This window comes from Aphelocoma coerulescens, chromosome 4, assembly GCF_041296385.1.
Source record: "Aphelocoma coerulescens isolate FSJ_1873_10779 chromosome 4, UR_Acoe_1.0, whole genome shotgun sequence".
In the NCBI taxonomy this organism is placed as follows: Eukaryota; Metazoa; Chordata; class Aves; order Passeriformes; family Corvidae; genus Aphelocoma; species Aphelocoma coerulescens.
Window position 1 is genome coordinate 1,159,493 of NC_091017.1, and position 26,353 is coordinate 1,185,845.

General features: G+C 44.3%; 1 protein-coding gene across 4 annotated transcripts; it reads right to left on the reverse strand.

Annotated features, from left to right (window-relative positions):
- Window positions 1–11: 11 nt before the first annotated feature.
- USO1 (USO1 vesicle transport factor) lies at window positions 12–25,778 on the reverse strand. 4 transcript variants are annotated; one of them, XM_069012356.1, is made up of 25 exons: window positions 25,671–25,778; window positions 25,344–25,430; window positions 25,159–25,223; window positions 20,836–20,915; window positions 17,217–17,317; window positions 16,188–16,290; window positions 15,976–16,031; window positions 15,610–15,730; window positions 14,156–14,334; window positions 13,581–13,721; window positions 12,698–12,786; window positions 12,041–12,195; window positions 11,579–11,784; window positions 10,735–10,755; window positions 8,904–9,014; window positions 8,145–8,263; window positions 7,758–7,939; window positions 6,776–6,897; window positions 5,748–5,886; window positions 4,843–5,006; window positions 4,210–4,299; window positions 3,366–3,452; window positions 1,949–2,047; window positions 1,277–1,492; window positions 12–907 (listed from the first exon to the last, which is right to left on the reverse strand). In XM_069012356.1, exons 1-25 carry the CDS (start codon window positions 25,734–25,736, stop codon window positions 830–832), a joined length of 2,877 nt encoding a protein of 958 aa, XP_068868457.1. In that variant the 5' UTR covers window positions 25,737–25,778; the 3' UTR covers window positions 12–829. The 4 variants fall into 4 exon arrangements, with proteins under 4 accessions (XP_068868457.1, XP_068868456.1, XP_068868459.1 ...); XM_069012355.1 differs by having other exon boundaries at window positions 11,579–11,790; XM_069012358.1 differs by lacking the exon at window positions 10,735–10,755.
- Between the last annotated feature and the right edge of the window lie 575 nt (window positions 25,779–26,353).

Sequence of the window (26,353 nt, forward strand, 5' to 3'; positions counted from 1 at the left end):
TGCATTTACCATTCTCAATTCCTTTAAAATTTTATTTTATTTACTCATAAAGAGCCAATAAGTTATATAAATCAGAGTAGTTTTCATTTCCTTACTGAAGTAGTCAATAAGATTTTAACTTAGGTTGATGCTGACTCAGTAGCACATTAGATCTGAGAGTGTACTGGTCGTTGTTGTCCACAGCAATTCTTCACCCCAAGGCTACATTTCTTGCACAGCTTTCACTGAAAACTCTTCCATGCCATCAGCAGAGCGCTGTGGTTCCCAGGACATTCCAAGTGGAGCCAGGACAGATGTCCAGGCACACATCTGTGTGCAGGTCCCCGGGCACCCCCAGAACCAGCCCCCAGGCTAGCAGAGGCCACCCCCAACCCTTCTGCCACCCACTGCTCTTGAGAGGAAGCCACAAGCTACACTGAAGCTCCATGCTGAAGGCAGGGGGAATGACTCCATGTGACAGATGTTAAACCAAATACTTTTGCATTTAATTATGTTAAGAGCTCAGGAAAGTTAAAACCATAGACAAATGCACAGAACTGTCAATGACAATGAACCAAGGCAGCAACATTGTCATCCCCTGCTTTAAACAGTGTGTGAAGCAACTTCTAAACAAGTACAACTTGGGATATTCACGTAGAACTGAAACTGGATTTTGTTTGCTTTACCTAATACAAAGGCTTTTCCAACACTTGAGTAACTTGTAACTAGGCCCATGGTTGTCATTTCCCCATCTGCTTCCCATAAGCAGACATTTTCCTTTGTACACCAGTAATAGATTTTTCCCCAATAGCAATGCAATCTAGTTTTCATGGTAACACACAACAGCATTCTAGTCTTGCTCCTCTTCATCCCCATCCTCATCTTCATCCCCTTGATCTCCAGATTCAGTATCATCTTCATCTTCAACCTGAAATTAATACAAGATCTGTTGAGAGCAGTAATATCCCTTATTCTGATGCAACCTTTTGAAGGCAAGACAAATGCCGAGTGCAAATAAGCTTAAAGATAACCTAAAGCTACTACGCCAGATCAATTAATAATTATCAAATCCAACTGTCATCTTGTAATGGCCATGGTTCTTTACTTCTCTGCTGAAGAAGGCTGGCCACTGGGGACAACAGGCAGTGGTCATCTTTCATTGATGGCTGCCAAAAGAAGTTGGAAAAGTAACTCGTAGATTTAACTTGCCTCTACTTATAGAAAGGGGCCTCACCAGACTTTTTGGATCAAGTACTACCCTGCCCCAAGAACTCACTGAATCCATTCCTTTGCTTACCGGTACACCAAGATCCTTCAATTTGATCTTCAGTGCAGATATTTTCTGATCCTGGTCAGCCAAAAGCACCAGGAGATCATCCTGTTCTTTCTTGGATTCTGCAACTTCACGCTGCAATTTACTTTTCTCATCTTGCAATATAGCAACCGTACTACTGGATGAGTCCAGGTGCTGCTTTAGTGATTCCTTCTCCTCAGAAAGAGCTTTGACTTCACTCTGACAACAGGGAAAATCCTCATCAAGTTACAATACAAGCATAGGAAAAGCTGAAGCCCTGTATCCTATAAACATATTCTACATACACCCTTCTGCAGCTCCCTCCCACCGTTGGTTCCTGTAGCCTTGCTCCCACACACACTTACACATCCTTACCCAAACTATTACCACTTGGATAAAGTAGGAACAATATTAACAGTGGTTACCAGTCAAACTGGACTGTCCATGTCAGAGTAAAACTACACCCTAGACTGTCCTTACCAACTCCTTCAAGGCAGACAAGTTTTCATTTCCCAAGTGAAAAATGAAGGAGACATGCAGTTTCCCTTCCAGAGCCTGAAAACACTGAGGATGCTGAGGAAACAAGCCACTTCCACCAGTCTTGGCTACTGTAGAAGCCTCCTAATTGAAGGCCCAGTATGCAGTGGCTTGGTCTCGTGCTCATCCACTACCCACCTTCAATTCTTTTATTTCTTGCTCCAGTCGTCCCTCCAATTCCGAGCTGGTTGCTGCTGTTGCACCACTGTCTCCTAACATGGGATCTGCAGTTGTAGTCTGTGGACAAGGAATTCATTCTCAGTGCTGCACATACTAAGACAGCAAGCTGAGCCATTACACCATCATTTCTTTAAAAGCATATTATCTTTTTACAGCATAGCCAAGGTATTGTGATTACATACACCCCATGCTGCAAGGCATCAGCAAACACATCTGAGCTTCCTCGGGTCTCAAACTCACACACACGCACAGACCAAGGAGAACACAAGGCAGAAACCTTTATTTCATAGCAGCTGCACTTGAAAGGCTTTTAGGGGTTTTTCTAGGCAGACCCTATTACAGGCAATCCACCTTTGCTCTGATACTTCTGAAGTGCCACAGAAGTCTTTTTATTAGGCTAAAGATCCAATTCTTTGCATAAGACTACTAAAAACAGCAAGAGTTTCATCTCAGCCCTACACAAAGTTATTTCCAAAATGTGGCAGCTGCCTGTCAGCTACAACTGCCACATGGCAAAAATGTGAGACCAATGCCTCTCCAGCTGGAGAACACTTAAGCCAGTACTCCAAGCAAGGGAGGCAGTAGGATGTGGGATGGCCTTGAGGTGGTCCGACAACCAGTGGGACACTGGGACACGCCTCTGCCTCACAGGCACATGTGGCCACCAGCACCTGTGCAATGGCATCTTCCCGCAGAGCAGCTGAGCCTGCGTCTCTCAGACCATGGGTACACTAAACACTTGTCTGTCAACTGCTCATGGGGCCCATGTTCCCACAGCTTGATCTGTTAGCTCTGCTGCTGAAGTGTCTGGAACATTTTCGGACAACTTCCTCAAGTTCTGTTGCCCAACATTCCCTCTCTAAAGCTCTTTATTAGTTTTGAAGACAGTCACATTTTTTTAGCCACAAGGCTTTACTGCCTCATCAGTGCAGTATATAGCCAAAAAAACTGCTGCAGCATTTGGAGGCCTGCACAGACAGATGCCCCTATCATTTGCCCTTCAGCTGTACATCAACTTGGAAATTAGTATCCTCAGCTGTTAGTAAGAATAACAATGTCTCCTGTGTAAGATACCACAGCTGTGCCTCAAAAAGGCTATTTCCTTTAATTAGAGTATAAGCTTGGAACAGCCAAGAGTTGATAATTGCTTAAAAATACTGAGGACCAGTGCCATCAGAGAGCACTAACTTGACTAAAAGTCCCTTCCACAGTCATGAAGAATTTGTCTGGTAACTCATTACTTAATTTGAAATGCTGTTGGAATCTGTGTGCACTTAAAGCAAGCTTGGTTTAGGAAAGCTACAGACAGTAGCAGGAAAGCAAGTCTTGAAGATTTAGTTCCCATGAGTAAAAGAAACAACTTATTCACTGGTACCATTACTTGTAGCTTTTGATTCTCCATCTGAAGTTTAGAGATTTCTGCAGACTGTAGTTGTATCTGACTCCTGAGCATTTCTAACTCCTTTGGGAAACAGAGACAAAACTTTTCAGTTAATTTGGATAAAACAAGATATTCACATGAAATCTTCCTGAGCCTAAATGCTCCCAGACTAACTGCGTCACACTAGCAAAATGTAACAGGAAAGCTGCCTCTCAATGGGACCACAACAACTCTTTCCCTAAATGAAAAGGCTAGACAACAACGTGCCCCATTGTCCACCCTGCTCTTACCAACTCTTTTCTGCACAATGCCCAACCAAGGCACCTGTATGAGCCTCAGTGACCTTTATAAAGGTGTTTCATACCACTTGCACTCCCATCGGTGCCCTCTGTGCATTGCCCCTCTTGGTGCAGAAACCCATGATGGCTTACTAATCCAGGAAACATTAGTGCTCCAACCAGAGGAACTCTGCCAGGTATTTTTTGAGCAACAGCTACCTTAAAGAACTGAATCTCCAGTTCAGACACTTATTCTGTGCTGTACATCTAATACCTGGAAACTTTCATAACATTTAAACATCCTTTTTGCACTGGATAAACACATTTTGCCAGTCAGTTCAAGTGCCTTCTGCTGGCTCAAACCTGCTTAGTGAAAACAACCTATTCATTTTTAGATGCATAACCTTGATGCTCCAAGATTAGGACCATCATCACAAAGATACCTGATCAAAACCAGCAACACATTCAGGAATCAACGCGCCTCCCTGAAGGGTCAAGCTCCCTTCCCATCCCAAGCTACCCCTGTTCACTCCAGCTTTGCTGAAATACCACAAGTTCACCTTCTGTAGCTCATTATTGTGCTCCAAGCCACCAAATTTGCTGGTCTGTGAAGACTGCTCTGTAGTTCCCATTTCCAACTGGGAAGAATTCTGCAAGAACAACAGAAAATCAGCTTTAGTACTAGAATTCTAAATGTAGTCATGTCAAAACAACCCTAGCTGTTCTTGCATTATCACAATTCCCAGCAGAGAAGCTGCAAGCAGGCTAAGCAATGCACATCAAAGCTCTCTGATAAAGTGAGAGCAGCTGGATTGCATCCTTTAAGGTGGGTGCAGAAGGACCTGCCACCAGTGCAAACGCAGGAGACATGCACCAAATAAACACAGCACACACCGCCCTGCATTGTGACAAAGCACTAAGCTCCTAGCACATCCCTACCATTTTTTCCCCACCCTCTTTTGAAAACAGGCTATAAAGCACTGATACTACAGCTGCACCGATTCTGCTTGGCAACAGTTTGAGGCAGACAAGGCTCTGCTCAAGCCATCTCCCACCATATTCCCTATTTGCAGCACACAATCCGTCAGGATGGCTTGGCTGCCACCACAATGAGGACATGCACAGCCTGTGGCAAGTTACCCTTGAAACCAGGAATTGGCAGCTGGATCAAGTCCCACTGAGACAGTGCTTACCAATTTTTCTATCACAGAATCCTTTTCTTTTAACTGCCCTTGCAGCAGCTCATGTTTGTTTTTCCACTCTTCCAGTTCCTCTTTCAATTTGCTCACTTCTTCTGTCTGAATGCCATTCATCTGAAATGTCTCACCATGGGAATTATGATGCTGGGTGTCCTTTCCTAAACAGCAAGAGTTTACAACAAAGGTCAAACAAGCAATTCTAGAACTTAGCTTCCAGCACACCAGTCAAAATACTTGTTACCCATCCTGCTCCTGCCCCACAAGGCAATACAAGCCCTTCTCATTCCAACTAAAGGAGCAAAGCACAGTACTTGACAGTTCTCTACATATAAAAACAAATAAACTATGAAGAGCTCTCATTTGCTATTCCTTCAGGTATGTATGCTGCCTGCTGCTTCAGCCATTCAGTTCATCCAAAGTAACAGCATGGGCAAATTCTGAAGGTGATTGTTTCCTTATGTGTCTTTAATCATAAGCAATCATGCAGGGAGTTGGGTTTTTTTTAATCATGTCATGTACATCTTATCCGGGATTTTGACCTTGGGATAAGGAGAACATACTGCCCTGATTTACACATGAAATTAACAATTTCTCTAGTGACAGTAACAGGCTTCATCTTGCACATTTGCCATGCCATCTTCCCCAATTCACACTTTTGTTCCAGACCCAAACTTCAGCACATTCCAGGGCCCATCTGGTCATGTTCTGAACCCGGACAGGCACCAACTGGTTTGGATTAACTTGACCCAAGGCAAAGGCAGCCTCTCCCAGCAGCTCCCACAGAAAGTGTGAGCTCTTTGACCTACAAGGCTGTCTTTGCTGAAGCTCTGCTGCAGCTTGCCAGAAATCACATCTTTGCACAAGCAAGATGATTTTGTATGGTTACTCATGAAGCCTACCTAGCTGTACTTTCAGGAGATTATATTGGTCCTTATGCTGCTGGATCTGAGACACTTGCTGTGTGACTGTAGCCTGGAGCTGTTCATTTTGAGATGTTAAAGTGTTGATTCGTTGTTTTAATTCTTCAAGTTCCTGGTCCTGTGAAAGAAAAAAAGGCACTATACTATATATATATAGTTATACTACTAACTCTCAAATACAATCCTGTCAGGAAGGTGAAGGAAAGCAGCAAAACCTGAGCTCCACCACTTGGTGCTACATGGGACAGATGAGCAGGAAAGCCACCTGCAAACCTAGATAGCTATGCCTAGGAAAAATACCCAGGAAAGACAGCAGCCGCCTGTCACACCAACAGCAGGAGGAGAAAGGGAAAGGTGGGAAATTTGCCAATTGTCATTTTTATCTAGCATACTAAAGCCTGCATTTGTTTAGTCTACTACCTCAGGAGTCTTTTAAGAAATCATGTTAGCTACAGACATCACATGTTCAATAAAGCCTCTGGTAGTTCTGAAGTGCCCCTTATGCCTTATGTACCCCACACTCTGATCTCAGAACATTAGCTTCCCATTAGCCATTTAAGTTAATTAGCTTTGCTCCTCTACATCTCCATCTAAGCTGCAGCAACCACACAAGTTAACTATCCCTGGTAAAAGGTTTTGAGTCCAATCCCAGCAGATATACCCAAACTTCACCAACAAACCATTTCTTCATGCAGCCCCATTTCATCAGTCATCAAAGTGAGAGCACAGAACTAAGAATTGCATCTCTGAAGAGCTGCAAGTTCTCTGGGTTCTCATTTGAAAAGAAACACCGGTATGAGCATGTACCCCAAGAAAAAAAAAATTAACTGGTGTTCCAAACACTGACATTTCAGTTGAACCTTGACATCAGTGCTGTCAGAAGCATTTCTGCATTGCTAGATTCCTTATTTGTTTTGGAACAAGGGGGATCTAAGTGCACCGCAGCACCTCCAAAAGACAAAACCAACAGCTTTTAGAGGCACATGTATGGTCCAGCTCCCTCTTACCTGCTCTCTAATGACTTTTTTGTAGTGAGTCACAATGTTGTCATGCTGTTCCAATGTCTTCTTGACCTCCTCTTCCTTTTTATCTTCCTCACTGGACTTGTAAATTGCTTTACTTATGACACCTGTCAGAAACAGTTTCTGTCAACTAGAGCCCAGTTCACATCTTTGTCCTCAAAAAAGTCTCACCGCCTCACAGTTTGAGTTCATAGTATTAGAAACTCCACCCACACATTAAAAAAGGGATTGTCACAAAGGTTTAATAGAAACTGATTTTATTGCAGTTTGCACATTTACTGCTTTACTCTGTTTCAGACAAGTAAATGGGTGTTTTGAGTACTTCCTATCAAAAAACCTGTGTTTTACTGGCAGTATGGCTCCACTACAGCTGCAGCCCAAAGAATTTTGCAAATAAGTGGAAGACCTGGGACTGCAAGAGCAACATGCAGATGAAACTGCTTGGGCAAATCCATGTTTACCACTGCTGCTTTAAGGTTTTTTTATTTCTCTAGACTGATTTAAGTTTAGAGCAATATTAATAAACAGGACACCAGTCAGATGTTAGGCATGATGACAAGAAGCACAGAGTAAATCAAGTGTCCATTTCCTAACAAGCCAAGAATTTCAGCATTTATCTTAATTTATCAAATAGAAACAGCAAATATCTGGATTATGTACTTCAGCAAATGAAGCTTCTATGACCAGTGTATGTGCTCAATACTTGAGTTTCTGTGTGAGCACAGGTCAACACCTCTTGACCAGTGTGATAACTCACAGAATCTATTGATAATCATTTCACCCAAGAACATCAGGTAATCCAGTTAGAGTGTTTTTACTGAACACTTAAACTGCATCTTAGGTATATGATTACTTAAAGCTATTACCATAACCTTTAGTGTCATCACACTAAAGAGTCACACAAGATGTTTGGTAGCTCATCCATCAGTTTATGACAAAACCTAGAGAAATGAGTGTAACATCTCACCTTCCAATTCCTTTACCAGCTTTGTAAATTCATGGTCAAACATCATGTGGTCTGGGCTAGAGAAACTAGGCTGTGGTTTCTGAGCAGCTCTGGAATAAAGTTCATGTTTGCTAATGAAGCCAAGCTTCTCAATGAAATTCTCCCTGCCAATCCTCTTCTCAATCAGCTGCTTCAGTTTCTCTCTACAAGGAAGAGACAAATCATTGACAGTGCAACAACTGGACAAGAAGCAAATCCAGCATTCCCTCAAGGTGGGTTCTGCAGATACAGCTCTTATCTGTCTCAAGTCTTAACCCTACTGCTGTGCCACTTAAAAGCCTCTTGAATCACCATCTGCCTTCCACAGAACCTTTCCCTACCATCCTGTTATTTCCCTATCATACTTACTTCCTGTAATTCTCAAGGGAATTGTCATTGTAGTAGATGGAAATGCCAAGCAAAAGTGCACACAGGCCTTGGACAAGCTGCTCCTCTTCTCCAAGGTTTTCAGCTATCTGCCCCGTGAGCTAGAACTCTCGATAAGGATATTGGAGATATTTCATCATCTCAACACATGTAACACTTCTCCTTGTATACATTTCCTTTTATTTACACACAAACCCAAGCTTTGTTAGGAAGTAAGACAAAAGAGCTGACAAAACCCTTGCAAAGTTAACTCCTATTTTGAAGAACTTGGGTAATCAGTGGTTTCCCAGGAATTTGTCAGTAGCTGTTTAACCTGAAAGATTTACTTGTTCCAAAACACTCCTGCAGTGTAGATAAGGTGCCAGTTTAGCTTTATGTGCTCAAGTACTTGATTCTTTTTTTCCTGGAAAGCAAGCACAGAAACTACAGAAGTACAAGGCACTCTTTCTGCCTCTTCAGTGTAAGTTTAGTTCACACTAAAAACACAACAAGCTTGATGCACTAAAAACACACCTGGCTGACAGACAAACAGTTTTCAACTACTTTGGTATGTGCATCTTACACACAGGTCAATGTACACAGAGCACTGGCAACAAAAGGCTCATTTTCTCTCTTGGCCCAGTGCATTTTCTGTTTTGCAGAATCCCCATAAACTGATCTAGACAAACATTTAACTTGAACATGAGTAACCCAAGTAATGTCTAAGCAAGGGGTTCTACTCTGCAAGCAAGTCAAGGATACAAAAGGAACATTGGCTGGATTGTGAAGGAAGTGGGTGACAGCAATGGAGCAGTTGCTCAGCCAAGTACAAAGCAACATCAGTAGTCCAACTCTGGTCTGTACTTTGCTGCCCTGTGAAGAATAAATACCCCTATCATTACCTTTCCACAGAGAGGACTAAAATACAAACCCAAGCTGTATTGGATCAGAACTCACCTTCTTCCACCTTATTTTATGAACTACAAGTCATGTCTTTCCAAACACCCATTTGTTAGTTTTACTGAACAGCTTTAATGCTTGGATAAAACAAGGATCAAACCATTCATGTTGAACTGTTTTCAGAGCAAACCAGCAAGCAACACAGATGTGAAACATGACTCAAGGCAAATCAGCACCAATATAAAATCGTAACATGTTAGTTCTGCATTTTTAATACAAGGGTAACATGAAGGAACACACACAAAACCCCTGTAAAAGAAGGAACAAGGTGTACATTTAGTCAGGTAAGGATTCCTTGGGAAAGACGCATCACCAAGACCTCTCCTGCTGACTAAAAACTGCCAGGTGTTCCTAGTATTATTTTCTAGGTAAAAGAACAATAATCCTGCCATGGCCTTTGGTTCAGACAATATGCACATTAAGCCAGCAAGGCAAATGCTAACTGCAGCATTTTATTTTTGTTAGACAGACAAAATTAGTTTTATCTCCAAATTGACTGTCTGATCAATTTTGTCTCTGCTGCAGGTATTTGGGCCCAGCTGAGCTAAAACAAGCATCCATCTCATCCAACATTCAGACAGCAACCAAGAAAAGTGTTCCCTCCCCCATTTACAAATACTGGCTCTAGTTGTCCCAGAAGGATTTGCCAGCCCATGCACACTAGGAATAACCCCTGTAACTGGCACTGGGCTTACAGCCGATGGCCACAGCTCAACCTTCCCCAGCATTGGTACCAGTGTCCCTTCCCTCCTGAGAAACATGGAGTTACTTCTGCTTGTGCAGCCCAGCACTTCAGCACTCACATGCTGGAAGCAGCTGCAAACCACACTTGCTGTCAAGCACTGCTTTTTGTGCTGAGGTCAAATTGGTGTGTTCTCCCTAGGATTTTCACTCAGCCCGAAACACCCTCTCTAAAGCACAGCTATTTTCTAGACACATCATGGTAATAACACCTACTCTGACAGATTACAGCTCCCCATGGCTGCTGTTCCACAGTTCAGTGCTGGTAACAACCCAGCCCTACCACCCCTCAGGACAGCTGTGATCAACAGGGTAAAACACAACAGCTCCACAATAGAAACACACTTTGTGCCACCAATAACCAACTCAGCTGTGTTTTAAGTAACAGCCTGGAAATGAAACAACTCTTCAGGGGTCATGTGCTCATAATGAGGTCCCTGCTATTCCCAGTTAGGAAGGCAGGCAGGCGGAAAGGCAGGTTAAATAGTTTTTCTTTTAGCAGTCAGGACATCAGCAGCATATCCCCACTTCTGATGGTACCAGCTGTTTGCTACAGGCCATTCAGAAAACACTACTTCTAACAGTTTTAGTTTTCCTTACAAGAAAGCACACCTATTATGTGAACAGATGGTCAATTAGTCTGCCCCCCAGAAAGAAAGCACCCGTGCTGCCCAAGGTACGGATCCCATAGTTTTGGGGAGCACTCCCAGAGATTCCACTGGAGGCACCAAGAGCTTGTTATGCCCAGGAAAACCCAAACCACTGCAACACAAAGCTGTAAGTGGAAACACATCAAAAAGCAGTTAAATAAATCCTCCCCAGCAGACCCCAGACAAGAGGAAAGGCCTGCTTTTGGCAGAAAAATGCACAAGCTGTGCCAAAAAATACATACCCGTCTGTCGATCTTATCACCCTGCAAGTTACACACATATTACTTGAGAACCTTCAAGTGGAACATTTCAGAAACATCCCCCCATATCTGAGTCCCTTTTATCATGTAGTGCTGAATAATCACAAGCACTTTTACTGACTCAAATTTACCTTACACAGAAATGCCAGGAATAGGATAAAAATGAATACTGGCTATTTTTAGCTAAAGCAGGGGAAAAGTCATAGGAACAAATTCAGAATTCCAGCCATTATTTTCACTTGCAGGAAAGTCTAAGTGCCACCAGAGTTAACCAACTCTTTATTACTACACAGGCTTTCTCCCTGGATGGCTCTAGCAGAAGTGAGTGTCACAAGGAGGCATAGGCCAGGAGGGGAACTTCACTCACTTGACATTTGCAAAGGCAGGTATTAACATGCTGAACAAGCTCAAAAAAAGCTTTTATCTTTGCACAAAGCCAACCATCAGTACATGATGGCCTGTTTTTCCTCATGATGTTTCCAGTTAGCAGGTTCAGGTTAAATACTAAACAGGCACTTCTTCAGCAAAAAAACCCCAACATGACCAGGGATTCTGCCAGTTGACTTTATCCTTTAAACCACATTTAGGGCCTGGATGCTTTGGGGCCAACTGAGAATAGGCAGCATCAAGCAGCAATCTGATGGAAAAGCAAGATTTGCTGCTGTTCTCCTCCTCTTGAAGGAGCTTTGAGCAAAGCTTAAAAAACAGCCTGCGAAAGAGAATCCTCCTCCTCATCAAGGTAGCACTGGTGTCCCCACAATGCCCCTGCCCAGGAGGGGCACTGCCCCCGGACAGCTGTGCTGTAGCAGGGCGAGCAGCGCTGTACCTGTGAGAGGATGTTGGTGCACTGCTGCAGCAGTGACACGGGCGGGTTGCCAATGCTGGTGGCCAGCTGGACCCGCAGCAGCTGCTCCTTGAGTGTGGCATTCTCCTGCAGGGCGTGGGCCAGGGCCACAGCAGCACACCAGTTGGACAGAGAGTCTGTGGAGAAGAGGCCCCCGCAGAGCAGCTGACCCGCCGAGACAGAGTTACCTGTAGCTACCAGAGAGGCCAAGAGGTACAAGGGAGATTAAAACAAGTCACATAATTGGCAAAATATTTAAGACAACACAGCTAGAATACACAAAAAAAAAAATCAAACTAATGAGGTTTTAGACAAATCTAAGCCACATCACCCTGCCCGGGTCAGTCACTTAGCAGCAGGTAAATAGCTTTTCATGAGACACCAGCTGGTTAACTAAACAGGTGCTAGTTCAGAACTCACTGCAGAGATGGTGCCCTGGCCTACCGTCAATAGTGGATGGCAGAAGCGTTGAGACAATTTCTCCTTGTCCTTTTTGGTTTTTGTACAGAAAGCACTGGAAACAGTAGAGAACAGCACAGCGTAGCACGAATGGCTGCCTCTCGTTTACCATGGACATGAGCAGCACTACAATTGCAGGCCTGTTGGGAAAGCAAGGAAGAGCCTTCAGAACTAAGCTGGGAATGAAAACAACTGCAGGTACATAATACAGGTGTATTCCACGGGTAAGGAAAGATACTATGGCCTACCACTGCATCTATTACTATTTCCAACGAGGGTATTAAAACCCAAGGTGTTAAAAGTTTTTCCATTATTTATACGGAGAACAAGAGATTGATTATCTGTCTCCCTTGCCTCCAGATCCTCTTGGGACTGTCCTCTGGCTGACAGTGGCAGCTCATCCCAATCTAAGACTTCTAAGCCATTGCTCATTTGCTTTTCAGGTGCCACATAATACCAGTTCTAGGTCTCATCTCTCTGCAAACACACTTGACACCTTAATGCTGTATCCAATACACCCCACATGAACTTGAAGCTGTTACTCCAGATTGTAATTCCAAGTGTGAAATTTAAAAAAACCTTACAATTGCCCATACTAATACATTATCACCTAACAGAGTTGAAACACTTTCCTTCCTCTACCTTGGTGGGTTAGAAGGTGCATTTACAGAGGCAAAGTAGTCTTGGTTTGTCTGGCATCCTCGGATGACCTCCGATACAGTGTTAATGGTCTAGGGAAAGGGAGGAGAAAAAAGTTAAATCCATGTTTAAATCTGAGTCATGGGCTACCACCCAGATGCCTCAGAATTATTCCAGATTACCCTGACAGCTCAGTATTGAAAAAATGAGCATTCAAAGTCTCAGCTCAGAGACTTAAGTAAAACCAGTGTGCATGAAATCAAGGCACTTAACAGCTGTTAAAGATGCTGAGCAAAGGTTAAGGGACAGAGAGCTCAGTCCCCTCCAGCTTCATTTTGTATGCCAGTTCAGTTTTGCTATGACAGCAAAATAACAGCTAAACTGGACATTTTTATAAAATGAAAAGGTGAAACCTTTTAAGAAGTTAAGAACTGGAATAAAGGAACCAGTCCACACTCCGTCCAAGCACAAGGCTTTATCAAGGGAAAAACCCCTCATCATACATTGCTGGCAGGGCTTTTCTAGAATCTAAAACCCTCATCATTGGAAGCCTATCAAATTAGACTATTTGTAGACTCTCAAAAAATAAAAACCCAAGAAACCCACCCCCAAACCAGGGAAAGTCATGAATGAATTCAGCTGGTCTGGGATAGGTTGAAATCAAAAGGAAAGAAATAGGCAAATCCAAACCCTTTTTGGTTGCAGAACACAATGTAAATAACTGCTCTATTTATGCTGCCCATGCAGGAAGCTGACATCTCCGGCATCTGAAATAGTTGCTTAGCAAATATTCAGTTAGTCTCTGGAGCAGCTGGTTATCCCTGCAGACTGCTGTTATCACCCACATTGGATCATTCCCACCCCTCCATCCATTGGCCCCTCTTACTTCTGTGAGGATATCAGCAGGAACCCCGGTGGCCATGAGGATAGTGCAGAGCTGCTGTAGGAGCCCACAGTGGAACATGGCCTTCTGACAGCTGCTGGTGGCACCAGGAGGGTTTGTGGGGGACACAAGGACCCGCACGAGCTACAGAAAAGGAAACACTGCTGTGTGAGCAGAGCTGGGGACCTTCTGAATGCAAAACCAAGCTCAGCTGAGGTTTCACTGAAATAGAATTGCTTCTTAAAATGGAGCCTGGAGACAACGAACAGAAAGCTCATCTCATTGCTACATACGGCTGCTTGATTTTCAGTTTCATACCGGGGGATTCATAGAACACCCCTAATTCTGTTTTTAGTTTAAATCACTGTTACATTTCAGGTGACATCAAGTTATGCAATATGCCAGCCATCACAGATTCACCTCTGACATGGTTTGTGCTAAAAGCAGCACAGCTCATGAGCACTGGTAGCTAATTCAGAGCTGAAGAAATGGATTTCACAGTTGTGACATTACACTTCTCACTGCACAAGAGCTGACAGAGATGGCATCAGTAACGAGGAGTTGTAACAGTGTTTTACCTGCAGCATCAGGTGAAGGTTAGTCACTTTCTGTGCAGACCACCCACAGTTGTCATCTCCAACCTCAAACCAAGGCTTCATACGCTGAATGTATGAACCTTCCTTGAAGAAATTCTGATTCGAATTATTATTCTTCAACAAGTTTTGCAACAGGAGGAGACAGTCTTCCACCACTATTCCTGATGAGACAAAGAATCACAAGGTGAATCAAAATATGCCACACAAACAAATTAGCTCATCCATACACTGAGGATGTTCTAGATGGAACAGAGGACACATTTCTGAGCTCTTCATTCTTAACACACATTAGGCTTAGATCAATAACTATGAAACTTGTGAAACTATAGTTTTTCTTCCACAAGTCCAAAGCAAATTTCCAAAGCATGTACAGCTCCTATCAGTTAAGTGGGTAAATGGGAAAAACTGCCAACAAAGCCTCACCATCACTTTGTGTCCTCAAGTTCACCTGTTCTAGAGTCCGACTACACTGTCCCTATCAAATGCACTCAAATGAAGTTACTCCTGAACTGTGTTGTGATTCCGAGGCAGCAGCTCTTCCTGGCTCTCATATTCATTCTCTTCAATCACTGGCTACCATCTTCAACTCATCTCAAAGCTACTTTTTAGTTTTTGGATTACACTCAGATACAGGCTCCTCCTATCAGAGGAACAGATAAGTAGCTGGGGGGAAGCAGAGAAGTCTTACCACCTAGGAATTTACGTAACAAGTCTCCCAAAATTATTAGCTGCCTAAAAATAGCAGCTTTAAATCAACGGTTTGCTGAATATTTCCATGCCAACATTCCTGGAGTTAATACAGCTGGGAGAGAAGCATTAACTGCTCCTGCAGCCCACAGAAAGGTCATGGAACAGCAACCTGCCATGCCACTGAAACAGACTGTAGTAAACTCATCATGTATTGCTAGTAAAAAAAAAAGCCCTCAAGTGCAGCATTTGTTTTTTGCTCATTTTTAAAATTCTTTTCCCCTCCCAACAGGTGACTGACTTGTCAAGGAGCTGAGGAGAAAACTGAAGTTATTAGTGCAGCTGAAGTAACTCAGCAAGCTGTTACTTCCAGCCACTCCAAGCATCCAAGGATCTCACAGGAGGAATGCAGACGCTTAACTGAGTAAGTGACAAACGCAGCATACACATCTGACACTGCCATTCCAAGCAGATACATGCACAGGCCTAGGTCAAGCAAGAGCACACTAACTCATTCACACACGCTCAGAGGAGTGACCTGATGTTTTAACTGAGTATGCCAATCTTTCAAAAGACACTGAAACACAGCTACCTGGTCAACCTGGTTTTGCTTCTTTTGTTCCAACCACTCTATAAATTGTGATCCTTTTACCCACTGACCAAGCTCCAACCATCCCCCCTAAGGTAAGCCTGGAAACATCAGCTCATAGTTGCAGAAGCACAAGGCTAAGTCTTAGACTCCACTGTACCTCCATCACTGTTTCCTTCCTCTGTTATGATATCCAGAAGTCTCTCAAAGGCATTTTCAAAGGCAACAATCTTCTGTATGGCTGCATTACTTTTGGTCAATTGCTGTAACAACAGGACTCCCTTGACAGGTGGAGGAGAAAAGAAATCAAACTTGGGTTTTAATAGAGCTCCATTGCTTTTCACAAGTCATAGCTCCTGGAAGGATGCTGAATCAGCAGCATAATCCCCAGCCAGGCTCACAGGCACACCCCCGTGCCCCACAACTGAGCACATCTAACCCCCCACGGACAGCAGGCACTGGCTCCTCGAGCCTCGATACACAGACAGAGAGATGCGAAGGAGCCCTTCAGAACCTCTGTACTTACATCGTTGCGGATAACTTCCCTGGAGTCTGCTAGCAAGTCCATGAGGCGGGAAACACCTGCGAGAAACAGATTAAAAAAAACCAAACATGAAGAGGTGCAGCCTTTCCATACTTGAGGTCTTTAAAACATCTTGCTTGAGACTCCTCTAGGCCTCTGCCATGTCTGCTGAGCATCAAGCTCCAAGTGTACCAGCAATGGATTCAAGCACTTACCCATGGGGCTGACCAGAATGATCTGCTGCACTTGAGGCCCTTGCTGCTTTAAGAGAGATGTCAGTAGCTTCACTCCAGGCCAACGAACATGAAAATCAAATTCCTGAAAGGATGGAAAGGACTAAGTTAAGTAACGAACTCCTCAGTATTTAACTCAGATACACTGACAGATGCCTAATACTGCTCAAAGCACAGCATAGGTTCCACATGGGAAAAGTAGAATATCATGTTTTTTACTGAAGTTGGACTAAAAAGGAAAGGAAAAAAAGAAGAGAGTATTTGTATTTTGCACTCTCTCAAGCACAATCATACTTTTGGTTTGGGAACAAAAATTTTAACAGCTGTAAGTAAAAAGGCAGGACATGAGGACAAAACCATTGGAAAAATGAGTGAAATACCATGCTGCTGGAAAGCAGTCACCCTTTCCACTTGAACTGCATCTCATTACTGTCTCATGATGATTTAACGATCATCTGAAAAAGAATCCTTGCACAAGGGACAACCATTGCTGTTTAGGGAGCAATAATTTTTATTGTTTCTAATTAAGTAACTAAACCCCTTTCTCAAGGAACTGGAAGAGAGAAAAAGGCCAGAGGGTGCATCCACGGAAGTTTAGGTTAGCTATTCAGGGAAATTTCTTCACTGGAAAATGGTTGGGCATTCAATGGACTGCCCATGGCAGTGGCAGAGTCACACCTGGAAGTGTTCAGGAAACGTGTAAGTGGCACTTTGGGACATAGCTTAGCAGTGAACGTGGTGGTGCTGGGTTAACAGCTGGACTCTATGATCCTGGAGGCGTTTTCCAGCCTAAATGGTTCTGTGATTCGCTTCCATGTTCCCCTGCTTTAAAAGCTGCACCAAAGGTGTTCATGCACATCAGTCCTGACTCACCTCCAGCCCCGCCTCCACTGGATACTGGCACACCTCACCCCTCACACCAACTTCACTAAGAGGACAAAACCATGGCTCTCTCCATTAGATAAAGCACCACCCATCTCTCAGCAGCCTAAACATGACACAGTTACTCACCTCCACCAGAGTCAACAGCAGAGTGACATTTTCTTGCTGTTTAATGAAAATCTCTGTGAACTGACTCCCCAAATCATCAACTTGTTTTGCTGAGTTTTCTTCTGCAACAGTAAAAACCAACATATTACAACACAACTGGAACAACTTCAGCAGCTGTGATTTTTATTCTGACTAAAATAAGGCCACGGGTGACTAAAAGACTGAGTCACTGTTATAAATGTTAATTGAATTATTTTAAAAAAAACCACCAAAATGAGCTTGTCACAAAACAAGAAGCCTACATTATTCTAAATGTAACTTTGGAATCCCAGCAGCTACATCCCCACATAGCTCCACTAACCCAAGAGAGCAGCCCCTCATAAGTACCCTACACCAATGGGCAAAGTACACTTCACACCAAGAGCCTTGAAGCATGAGGAATATAAATCATCTAAAGCTAAATGGCCCAAATACCTTAATTATTCTGCTAGGTTTAGCAATAGGAAAAAGACTGAAACATCAGGAAGGGAGAAGAGTCACACAGACAAGCATCAAAACCTCTCACTCTTGGAATGTGAAGTGATTTCAAATGTGCCAGACTTGAGTGCCACTCCACTCTTCACTCTACAGTTACGCAGAACTGGCCTAGCACATGAATTGTCTCACATAATTATTTCATGCATCACTGTTGCCTGAACACAATGCAAACAAATGCAAAAGTATCCCACAAAATGACAAAACCCCATGCAAGCAGCATCTCTGCACCAGTGCTATTTTTCTAGGCTGAGTGACCATTTACATAACTGTCCCACAGAACAGTGGCACATAGGTACCACTGGCTGACATAATTAAGGAATGTCAGCTGAAAAACTGAGTAAGAACAATTCTAAGTCAAAGGGAAAGGGTTTGTTTTAGTAGAAATAAACAGAAAACAAACAGTAAAGCAAAATAATTTCTGACCAAATCCAAAAGTCTTCAGATTTTTTCCTCCTCCTTGAAATATAGGATTTATAGCCTTATCAAGGAAACACTAATGAACCACTAACACCTGAGCAGCCACCGAAAGGGTCAAAGACCACACACCATCTCCACACTCTGCACCTTCCTGGCCTATGGCAAAACAGAGAAACCAAAAGACTACTACAAAAGTCTGGTGCCAAGGATGCAATTTTAATTCACTGCAAGGTGTCACTCTGTAAGGTCTACTTGTGACAGATTTCCAGTGCAGCAAAAGATTTGTTTGGCCTCCCATACACCAGAGTAGCTGATCATTTCTCATGTCATAGAGGTGTATTTCCCCGTTGAAGCAGCCTTAGCAGTACATTGCTTACCACAGGGGCAGAGGAGCAGCAACACAGCTCTAAATTTCTAGCTGCAGAAAGGATGAAATACTACAAAAAAAATTAAAAGGGAAGACGGACTGTGCAAAACAACTCTAGCCCAGGCACGTAGCCTCTAGCAGGACTTAAGTCCAACAGTGACCTGTCTGAAGCTGAGGGTCTTAGCAAGTCTAGGCCATTCCTGAACTGACATATATTCATTTACATAAATGAAGATAAATACTCCACACAAGTTCAGCTTCTGCACCTGCTGCTAAAGAATAAGAGGCAACTCAGCTGGGAATCACTCACACATGGATTGCACATCCTGTAGCTGGCTGCACACCAAGGAGAGAGAGCCCAAAAAACCTAAACATGTTACTCTCAAAATTAAGTTAAATATTTTAACTTGGACTTTTCCATGTGATGTGACTGAACATCTTGTCCTACCCTCAGCTGCAAGTAGCAAGTGGTTGAACTCTCAATGCCAAGTGTTGCCCTTGCACAAGTTCCAGGTGCTAAGGCAAAACCTGAGCAGTTTACACAGCCTCTCTCAGGCTGTAGTTGGTTTTTCTTACTCTAGCTCAGTATTCTTCTATGAAAGGGCCAAATCACCTTTTTTTCTTTTCAAGTATTTCTTCTATTACGCTTAATAAAAAACCCAACAGGCAAAGGGAAACTATTTCCCACTTACACCAGAAATCTTGCAACCAGCCTTCTACCCATAATTGTTCCTTAAATCTGCGCATTCCCAGGGCTACCTCAATTCAAGCCAACAGCTTCCATCTATTAAGATGAGCTATTAGCAATTCACTAGAAAGCAGCACTGCAAACTAGAATTTAGTTTTAAAAAATAAAATGAGTTTCAAAAGGAGAACATGCAAAGCATTAGTGGTAACCTAGGGTAGAAGTGAACACCGTATTTTAACATGCATTGCTTAAAAGAGACACTGTGAAGGATGCTCATGTGCAGCTCATGCATTGGTGTCCAGCTTCAGAGCTTCTTGCAAACAGAAACCTGTTCACAAAATTTGGCCCCTTAAAATCCTACCAGGTTGGGACTGCACATCTTTGACATCCTTATCAAGACTTTACCGTTACTGCAGTCTCTGGGGATCTGGTGGCATTCAACATGCCAAGTCACAGGAGAAATCAAATTGGAAACATACTTGAGCTCCAAAGAGTAAGGATAAAGCAGAAGGCAAAACGCCTTCCCTGAGCTCCAGCACAAGTTTTTACAGTGTCCTTTTTAAATGGCAGCAAGTGTTACTGGCAGGAGTAGCAACTAGGGCTAAAACAAAGTGCCATATTTATGTAAGTAAAGGTTCTTTTACCTTCAGAGTCATCTGTCAGTGCAGATAAAATAAAAAGAAACAAGAGACAGGTTTACAAGTTGAACAGCTTTCCACACAGCACAATGAATTACAGCATAAGCTCAGGTTTCCAAAGCAGCCATCCCAGCTTCCTACAGCAGCCAGAAGTTCTCCTGCAGGAAGTTCTTACAGCAGGGGTTAAAGTGAAGCACTCCATAACCCTTACAATCCTGCTCATCTCTCACACACCACTCCAGCCGGACAATTCTTTGCTCTTCAGAAAAACCTGCCAACGCTTTTGTCCAGTCCATAATCACGGCCTTGACCACAAACATGAACTCACCAGCACTATGAAACTCTGATCTTGTTCTAAACCTTTTTAATCAAGATGGGGAACTGGAGGAACAAGGAAAAGAGAGCCAAGCACAATTTGAAACATGGTTTAGAATAACATTCATTGGCCTTTGAGACTGGTTTAATGACCTTCAAAAATGAAGGAGGAGTGGCATGGATTTTCACAGCCCAGCCATACAAAGACAAGTAGAATCTTTCTAAATATCTTTCTCCACTGCTGCAGCAGAGTTGAAAAAGGTTTTCACACTTATATGTGGCACCCTATCACAGGTACCTGAGATGTTACATCTCAACATCCTTGTCGAATCGTGAGATGGTGAAGTCTCATTTGACAGTAACAGCCAGAACTACCCTTGCCCAACAGCAAAGAAAGACTTGATTCTGGACTTACAAACTAGAAAAAAAAGTTATCCCATTCCAACCTGACTCCTGTTCACAGAACAAAAAGTTTTTTAAATTAATAAGCAAGAGATCCAGTGTTACTTTAATGCAAGTTGCATAAAAGATCTTTAGCATTGTCCCAAGAGCTATACACAGTAACAAAGCAAGTCTAGGTAAGCATTAGTAAATCACAGTATTACAGCTGATAATTTGAACAAAGCACCAAGGAAAGCAACCCCACAGTTAATACAACTATTACTACCAAGTGCTTACCTTGCTCCTCCTCTTCTAGGTCATTCGATATTACATTGTAGAGTGTGTCCAAAGCATAGCCAATTATTTCAGAATCTGAACTGCAAATGAAAGAACCACTTTTCTTTAATGACTTATTTCCAACTACTCTTACAACATTGCTCTTCTGCCCAGGCAGTTCCCTCTGTAACACTAGGCCAAGTAAGAAGCACAGATTTATTGCAGCACCACATAACCATGAGCTGTCTGCTCCCTGAACAGAGTCAAGCTCCTTATCCCAGTTCCACTCCCTCCAGTGAGCCTCAGGAAGTCCGGTGACACCAGGTGACCACAGGACACTTCACTGTAGGTGTGTCTTGAACTTTCTGACTCACTCCCTCCAGCCTGCTCCTACTCCAGGAGAAATCTCCGGGAATGCTTCAGATTTGCCAGAAGATCACCCAAGGAAGCTGCAGACAAGCTTCCACACCTTCCCAGGTGGGACCTTTCCTGCTACACTGTCAGACAGAACCAGAGCCAAACCTCAGAGCTCCAGGGGAATGTAGCAACAGCTGTGGATTCTCACAAACAGGCAGCATCCATGTCACCAAACCCACTAAACCTAATTATTAAAGGATTTTGAACTCCAGCACCCCCAGGAAGCTGCAGGGAAGCCTTGCTAACCCCAAAGCATTAGTTCACCTGCTCACACCCAGACTCTTCTCTCAAACCCTGCTTCAGGTGGGACCTGTTTGTTCTGTATTACCAAGGCTGAACCACCTGTAAGCCCTACACTACAACCAAGACACAGCACAAGAGTTTATGGGGGCAGCATATAACCATTTCTGCTACTTGCTTTATTGCTCTTAAACCAAAAAAGAATGAAAGCACAGTCCATCAAAGAAAAAAAAAAGGAAAATAAAACCTAAAATCACAGAGAAAGATGTATCCAAGTGCAAAAGGACACACCACACAGCATTTCCATTACTCTATCAAGCATCTGAAAAGAAGATAGTCAAAAAAAGCTCTCTCACTCCAGCTTCCCAGTATTTACTCTCACTGGTCTCCAGAGCATTCCAAGTAAGGCCTCCACACTAAAGGTAAATTTGCATTTCAGGAGGCTGCTAGGCCGGTTCAGAGCAGAGGCCTGAACAACCACCTAACCTTATAGTCCATGAAAACAGTCTCATCTAGCAGGTATGATCACATCTCCAGCCTGCTTATGTCATTTTAGTTCTTCAACACACTACTACAAAGTCTGCGCTTTCCTTTTCATAGAAATGAAACAATTCCACGTCTAAAAACACACAAATTATTCCTTGGAAATCTGAAAAGCAAGGCTGCAGCTTGGTGGGTTTTCTAACTTGCCCTGTTAGGGAAATTACAGCAGTTCCAGAAGGATAAGCAAATTTAACGTACACATGATTAAAAGCAGGCCTTGGTTTTCTGGTTGAAAGATAAGACATCACAAAATGAGGACAGCAGCATCCCACCTCTGCTGTTCACTGCCTTGCCACCATCTGCTGTTCAGCACATCCCACATCTCATTGATTATTCTGTTCAGGCTGAAGCTCCCCAGCTTTTACTCTATAGTAAAAACCAGTCAAGAAATAGGACTTCTCAGGCATCCATAAGAGGCAGCCTTTGTGCAGTGCACCAGTCCAGCACAAGCCACCTCAACCAACCTGCCTCTGCTAGTGGTGATTTTCCACGACATTCAAACAAGATGCCAGGGCCCCACCAAGTCCACAAACAACAGCAGAGCAGAACCTGTAGAAATGAAAGCACCCGTGCTTTGACTGTCCTGCACACAGATAACCAACGTTTGAGCCTCAGGGAAAAAAAAAGGCCATCTCTTAGGTCCACATATTAGGCTGCAAACTCTTTCAGCTCTTTCAGTCATCACACAAATTCAAAAACCTTTTACTATAGGTAGAAACAAAGCAGTTAAGGATCAAGCTGACTTCTCACTCTAGCGCCTTCTCTCACACCAACAGTTAAATGGAATTGCCCTGTTCTACAGTCAAACGCCAAATTTTTTTCAAAATAATCCCTCATGGGATGTAGCAACATCTCAACAACAAGTCAGTAGAAGTCCTCTACCAGATCACTACTTCGTATTACAAAATAAACACGTGGCATAAGAATTCTAGTGTATGTAAGTCTGGAACATATAGAAGCTGACTCAGGCTCTAGGATGCCCAATTCACAGAACTGACAAACCTAGATTAAAGTAATCAGTTTTCTATAGAACAAGTTTTAAGCACTTGAGCAGGAGACAGTTTCACACAACCTACAAGTAAACTGTCTAACATGTGGAACAGTATCTTCCACATAAGGAGGAGTATGTTGCTGTTTCAGAGTAAAGGCTGTAACTAATTCAGAGGAAGACCCCAGCATCCAAGGAACTGAGAACTGGACACAGTTACATTTTTCTAATCAAATTAAACCTGCTGTCATCTTCACAGCAACACAGCCAATGGGCCAGTGGCCAGCACATGTACATGATTTACATGAATACAGTGACATGTGAGAAGACAACTTCAGTCAGCCATTGACTTCTCTTCTTAAGCAGCTGCAGTGCAAAAAAAATAAACAGGTGGAAAAGAGCATTTTCCACTTCTGCAGAAAGTTTCAAGGCACTTCAGATGGATGCTGGAAAGATCCAAAGATCAGACCTGTGGGCACCCACCAAAAGAGCAGCCTCCCAGTTCAATACACCCACCACAATGGGCTTTGGGGACAGGTAAGCCTGTGGCTCCCTTATCAACCACTTCATCAGTTCAACTGGCTTTGATTTCCATTGAAAGAGTCCCCAAAGCCTCACCTCTACCATTACTGACACCAAACAGTAATGCAAACCCCAACACATGTAACACCTGCACTGATCATACACAGGGACTACAACTCTCCCTTAAGAAGCCATAGCACCAAACACCTGGCCCAGATGATGTGCTGGCCCACCAAACATGCAATAGCAAATGACTCCAGCAATATCTCGAAGCCCACGTTTCTTCAGCTGAAAACCCAGAAAACCCCCATGAACTTATTACTTCTTTCAACTGCAGCCTGAGTCACACGAGACACAGGGGCAGAATCACAGCACACACAAATTCCAGAGGATCGACTGGAGCCCAAAAAGCACTGAAAAGCCTCATGTCCCTGTCCTGAAGGGTTCAGGCTGCCTTCTCAACTTGATCAGTAGAGCCCCGCCTCCCTTCTCAAAGTTCAAATCTGCCCTCAGAGCAGGTAAGTGGATGAAAGTAGGTTCCTTACCCTAGTTTTTGAAAGGGCTTCCCCTTCACATCTGTGACAGTTACTCATATAACCTTCCCTTTCACTGTTTGCACCAGGTCAGACATTGACTTTTAACTACCCAGCCTGCAAGAATAGGAATAACATAAACTTGCCTAGACAGCGGCCTCACACCTTCTTCCCAGCTGGCATAACTGGCCAGGCAAGAAAGGCCTCAACCAGCAGCCTTGGGTTGAGCTCAGAAGGGTTTCACATCCTGTATCTGTAACTAGAGCAGGAGGCCTCCTTCCAGACACTGAACTGCAGCTTCCCTAATTCTCCTTGGTATTGGCATCAAAGGACCTGCTTCTCCTTCCAGTGTATGTACATCTAGGTATTCCACAGCCTTCTGACTGTCTCATGAAAATTTACAAGCTTGATGTTCAAATCCAGACTGAACGACTATCCCCATACATTTGCCTACCTAAATACCAAGTATGTGCAGTATTTGAAGCTTAAATCCAAGGACTGCAAACAGGCTCCACATTACAACACATGGGCACTATCAGGTACAGCAGTGGTTGCAAGGATGGATAACCAAGATATTCCAAACACTGGACTGCATAAGTATTAGATTCTAGTCCCCACAGAGCACTCTGTGCCATCTGTCTTGGAGTCCCGCTCCTGCTTACCTGAACCCAACTTGTTTTTTAACACACATCAGCAAAAACACGTGCCTGCTGACTTCATTCTTTTCCTCTTAATTCTGTCTGGCTCACCTTTTGCCCAATAACAGGTTGATCTGGGTGTATTTAGTTAATGTGATCTGTTTGGACTCACCTTCCCACAGCAGTGGAAAGATGCCCCTGAGAAGCATTACAACACACTTTGGTAGTACCTTGACTCTAGAGCTTGCCTTTCTGTCCCTCATCCTGGTTCCTGGAAGTCTGTTCTTTTTACTCCCGAATAGGCTGAGGACATTTACCAGCACAAAAAGCCAAGGTGGCAGAGGAGTTCTCAGATGCCCAGCTGCCCTCCCAGCTGCCCGTACAGGGCATCAGGTCAGCATTTGTTGTGTCAGCAGCAGAGAAGGGTCGGGGCAGCAGCCCAAAGAGGCTGCAGGATGCTTACCGGTCTGTCTGGAGAACATGGATGAGGTGCTCCATTGCTTGTATGCCGACCTCCAACCGGTACTTCTGTTTGGAGGAGAGAAAAAAGATAAATGGTCGAGCCCAAACACCAAACAAAGCCTTTTTAGCAGTACCTGACAAAGCTACTTGAAATTCACGCCGCTACTCAGGAAGTTGGCTACTTACCTTGGATAATGACTTGAGAGCACGTACAGCATCCCTCCGGTCATCCAGTAACGTAGACGAAGCCACTCGGTCACACAGCTTCTGGATCTGGAAGGGGACGTACAACACATGGGATAAGCCAGCACGCCGGAGCTGCAGGGGACACTCCCGGCACACGGCCGAAGGGCAGGCACCGCAGGGGAGAGCTGCTCCTTGCCCGTTCCAGCCAGCAGCTCACGGCCCCGCGCAGGACCGGGCACCACCCGGGCCTGTCGGAGGCACCGGCGCGGCCGGAGACAGGGCGGCCCCAGCCGGGGCTGTCCCGGTCCCCCCGCGCCCCCTGCTCACCGTGTCCGCTCCCGAGGGCTGCGGGCCGGCGCTGGGGCCGCCCATGACGCCCCGCAAGAAGTTCATGGCGGCTCGGCCCGGCCCGGCGCTCCCGCTCCCCCCGCGGAAGCGGCCGCCGCGCCTGCGCTGCCACGTGGCACCGCCGCGGTCGCGGGCGGGGCCGGGGCTGCCGGAGCCGCGCAGCCCGGCCCGAGGCCAGCTGCGAGTGCTCTGCCCCGTAGTGCTCGGGACCCGCAGCGCGGCCTGCCTTCCCCGCCAGGAACGGGCTCCTGAACAGGCCTGAATGGCGGGGCTGCTCAAAGAACGTTCTGCTGCGCGTTTGCTCACAATGAACAGCAGGGGCTGGGGACGTGAACCTGTCTGAAAAGTAAACCAGCACACCCCTGTAACACAGTTCCCCCGCGACTCGAGGTCTGTGCACCCAGAGCAATCCCTAGGCAAACGCCACGGATTGGCATTCAGACATTGCATTCACTTCTAACGAGAAGCAGAAAGGTGATAGCCTCTCTTAAACTACAAGTAAAAAATGTCCAAATACTTTTGAAACTGAGTCACCTCAGTGAGAACCAGAAGCTTACCTAGATAACACTGATGGTTGAAGTCCAAGAGAAGAGCACGAAGTACTTGGTTACTTCCAGATGCTGCATGCCCCCACTGGATGCTACTGCAACATATTCTGGATT

Bases quoted from the DNA above. Each gene is read 5' to 3' on its own strand.
- USO1 (XM_069012355.1), bottom strand. From the start codon at position 25,736: ATGAACTTCTTGCGGGGCGTCATGGGCGGCCCCAGCGCCGGCCCGCAG. The intron at 16,032-16,187 runs GTAAGTGCTTGA...TGTTTCTCGCAG, and splicing joins CATTCTGGTCAGCCCCATGG to GTGTTTCCCGCCTCATGGAC. The intron at 10,756-11,578 runs GTACAGCGCTGC...TGTAACTTGCAG, and splicing joins GCACCAACATCCTCTCACAG to GGTGATAAGATCGACAGACG.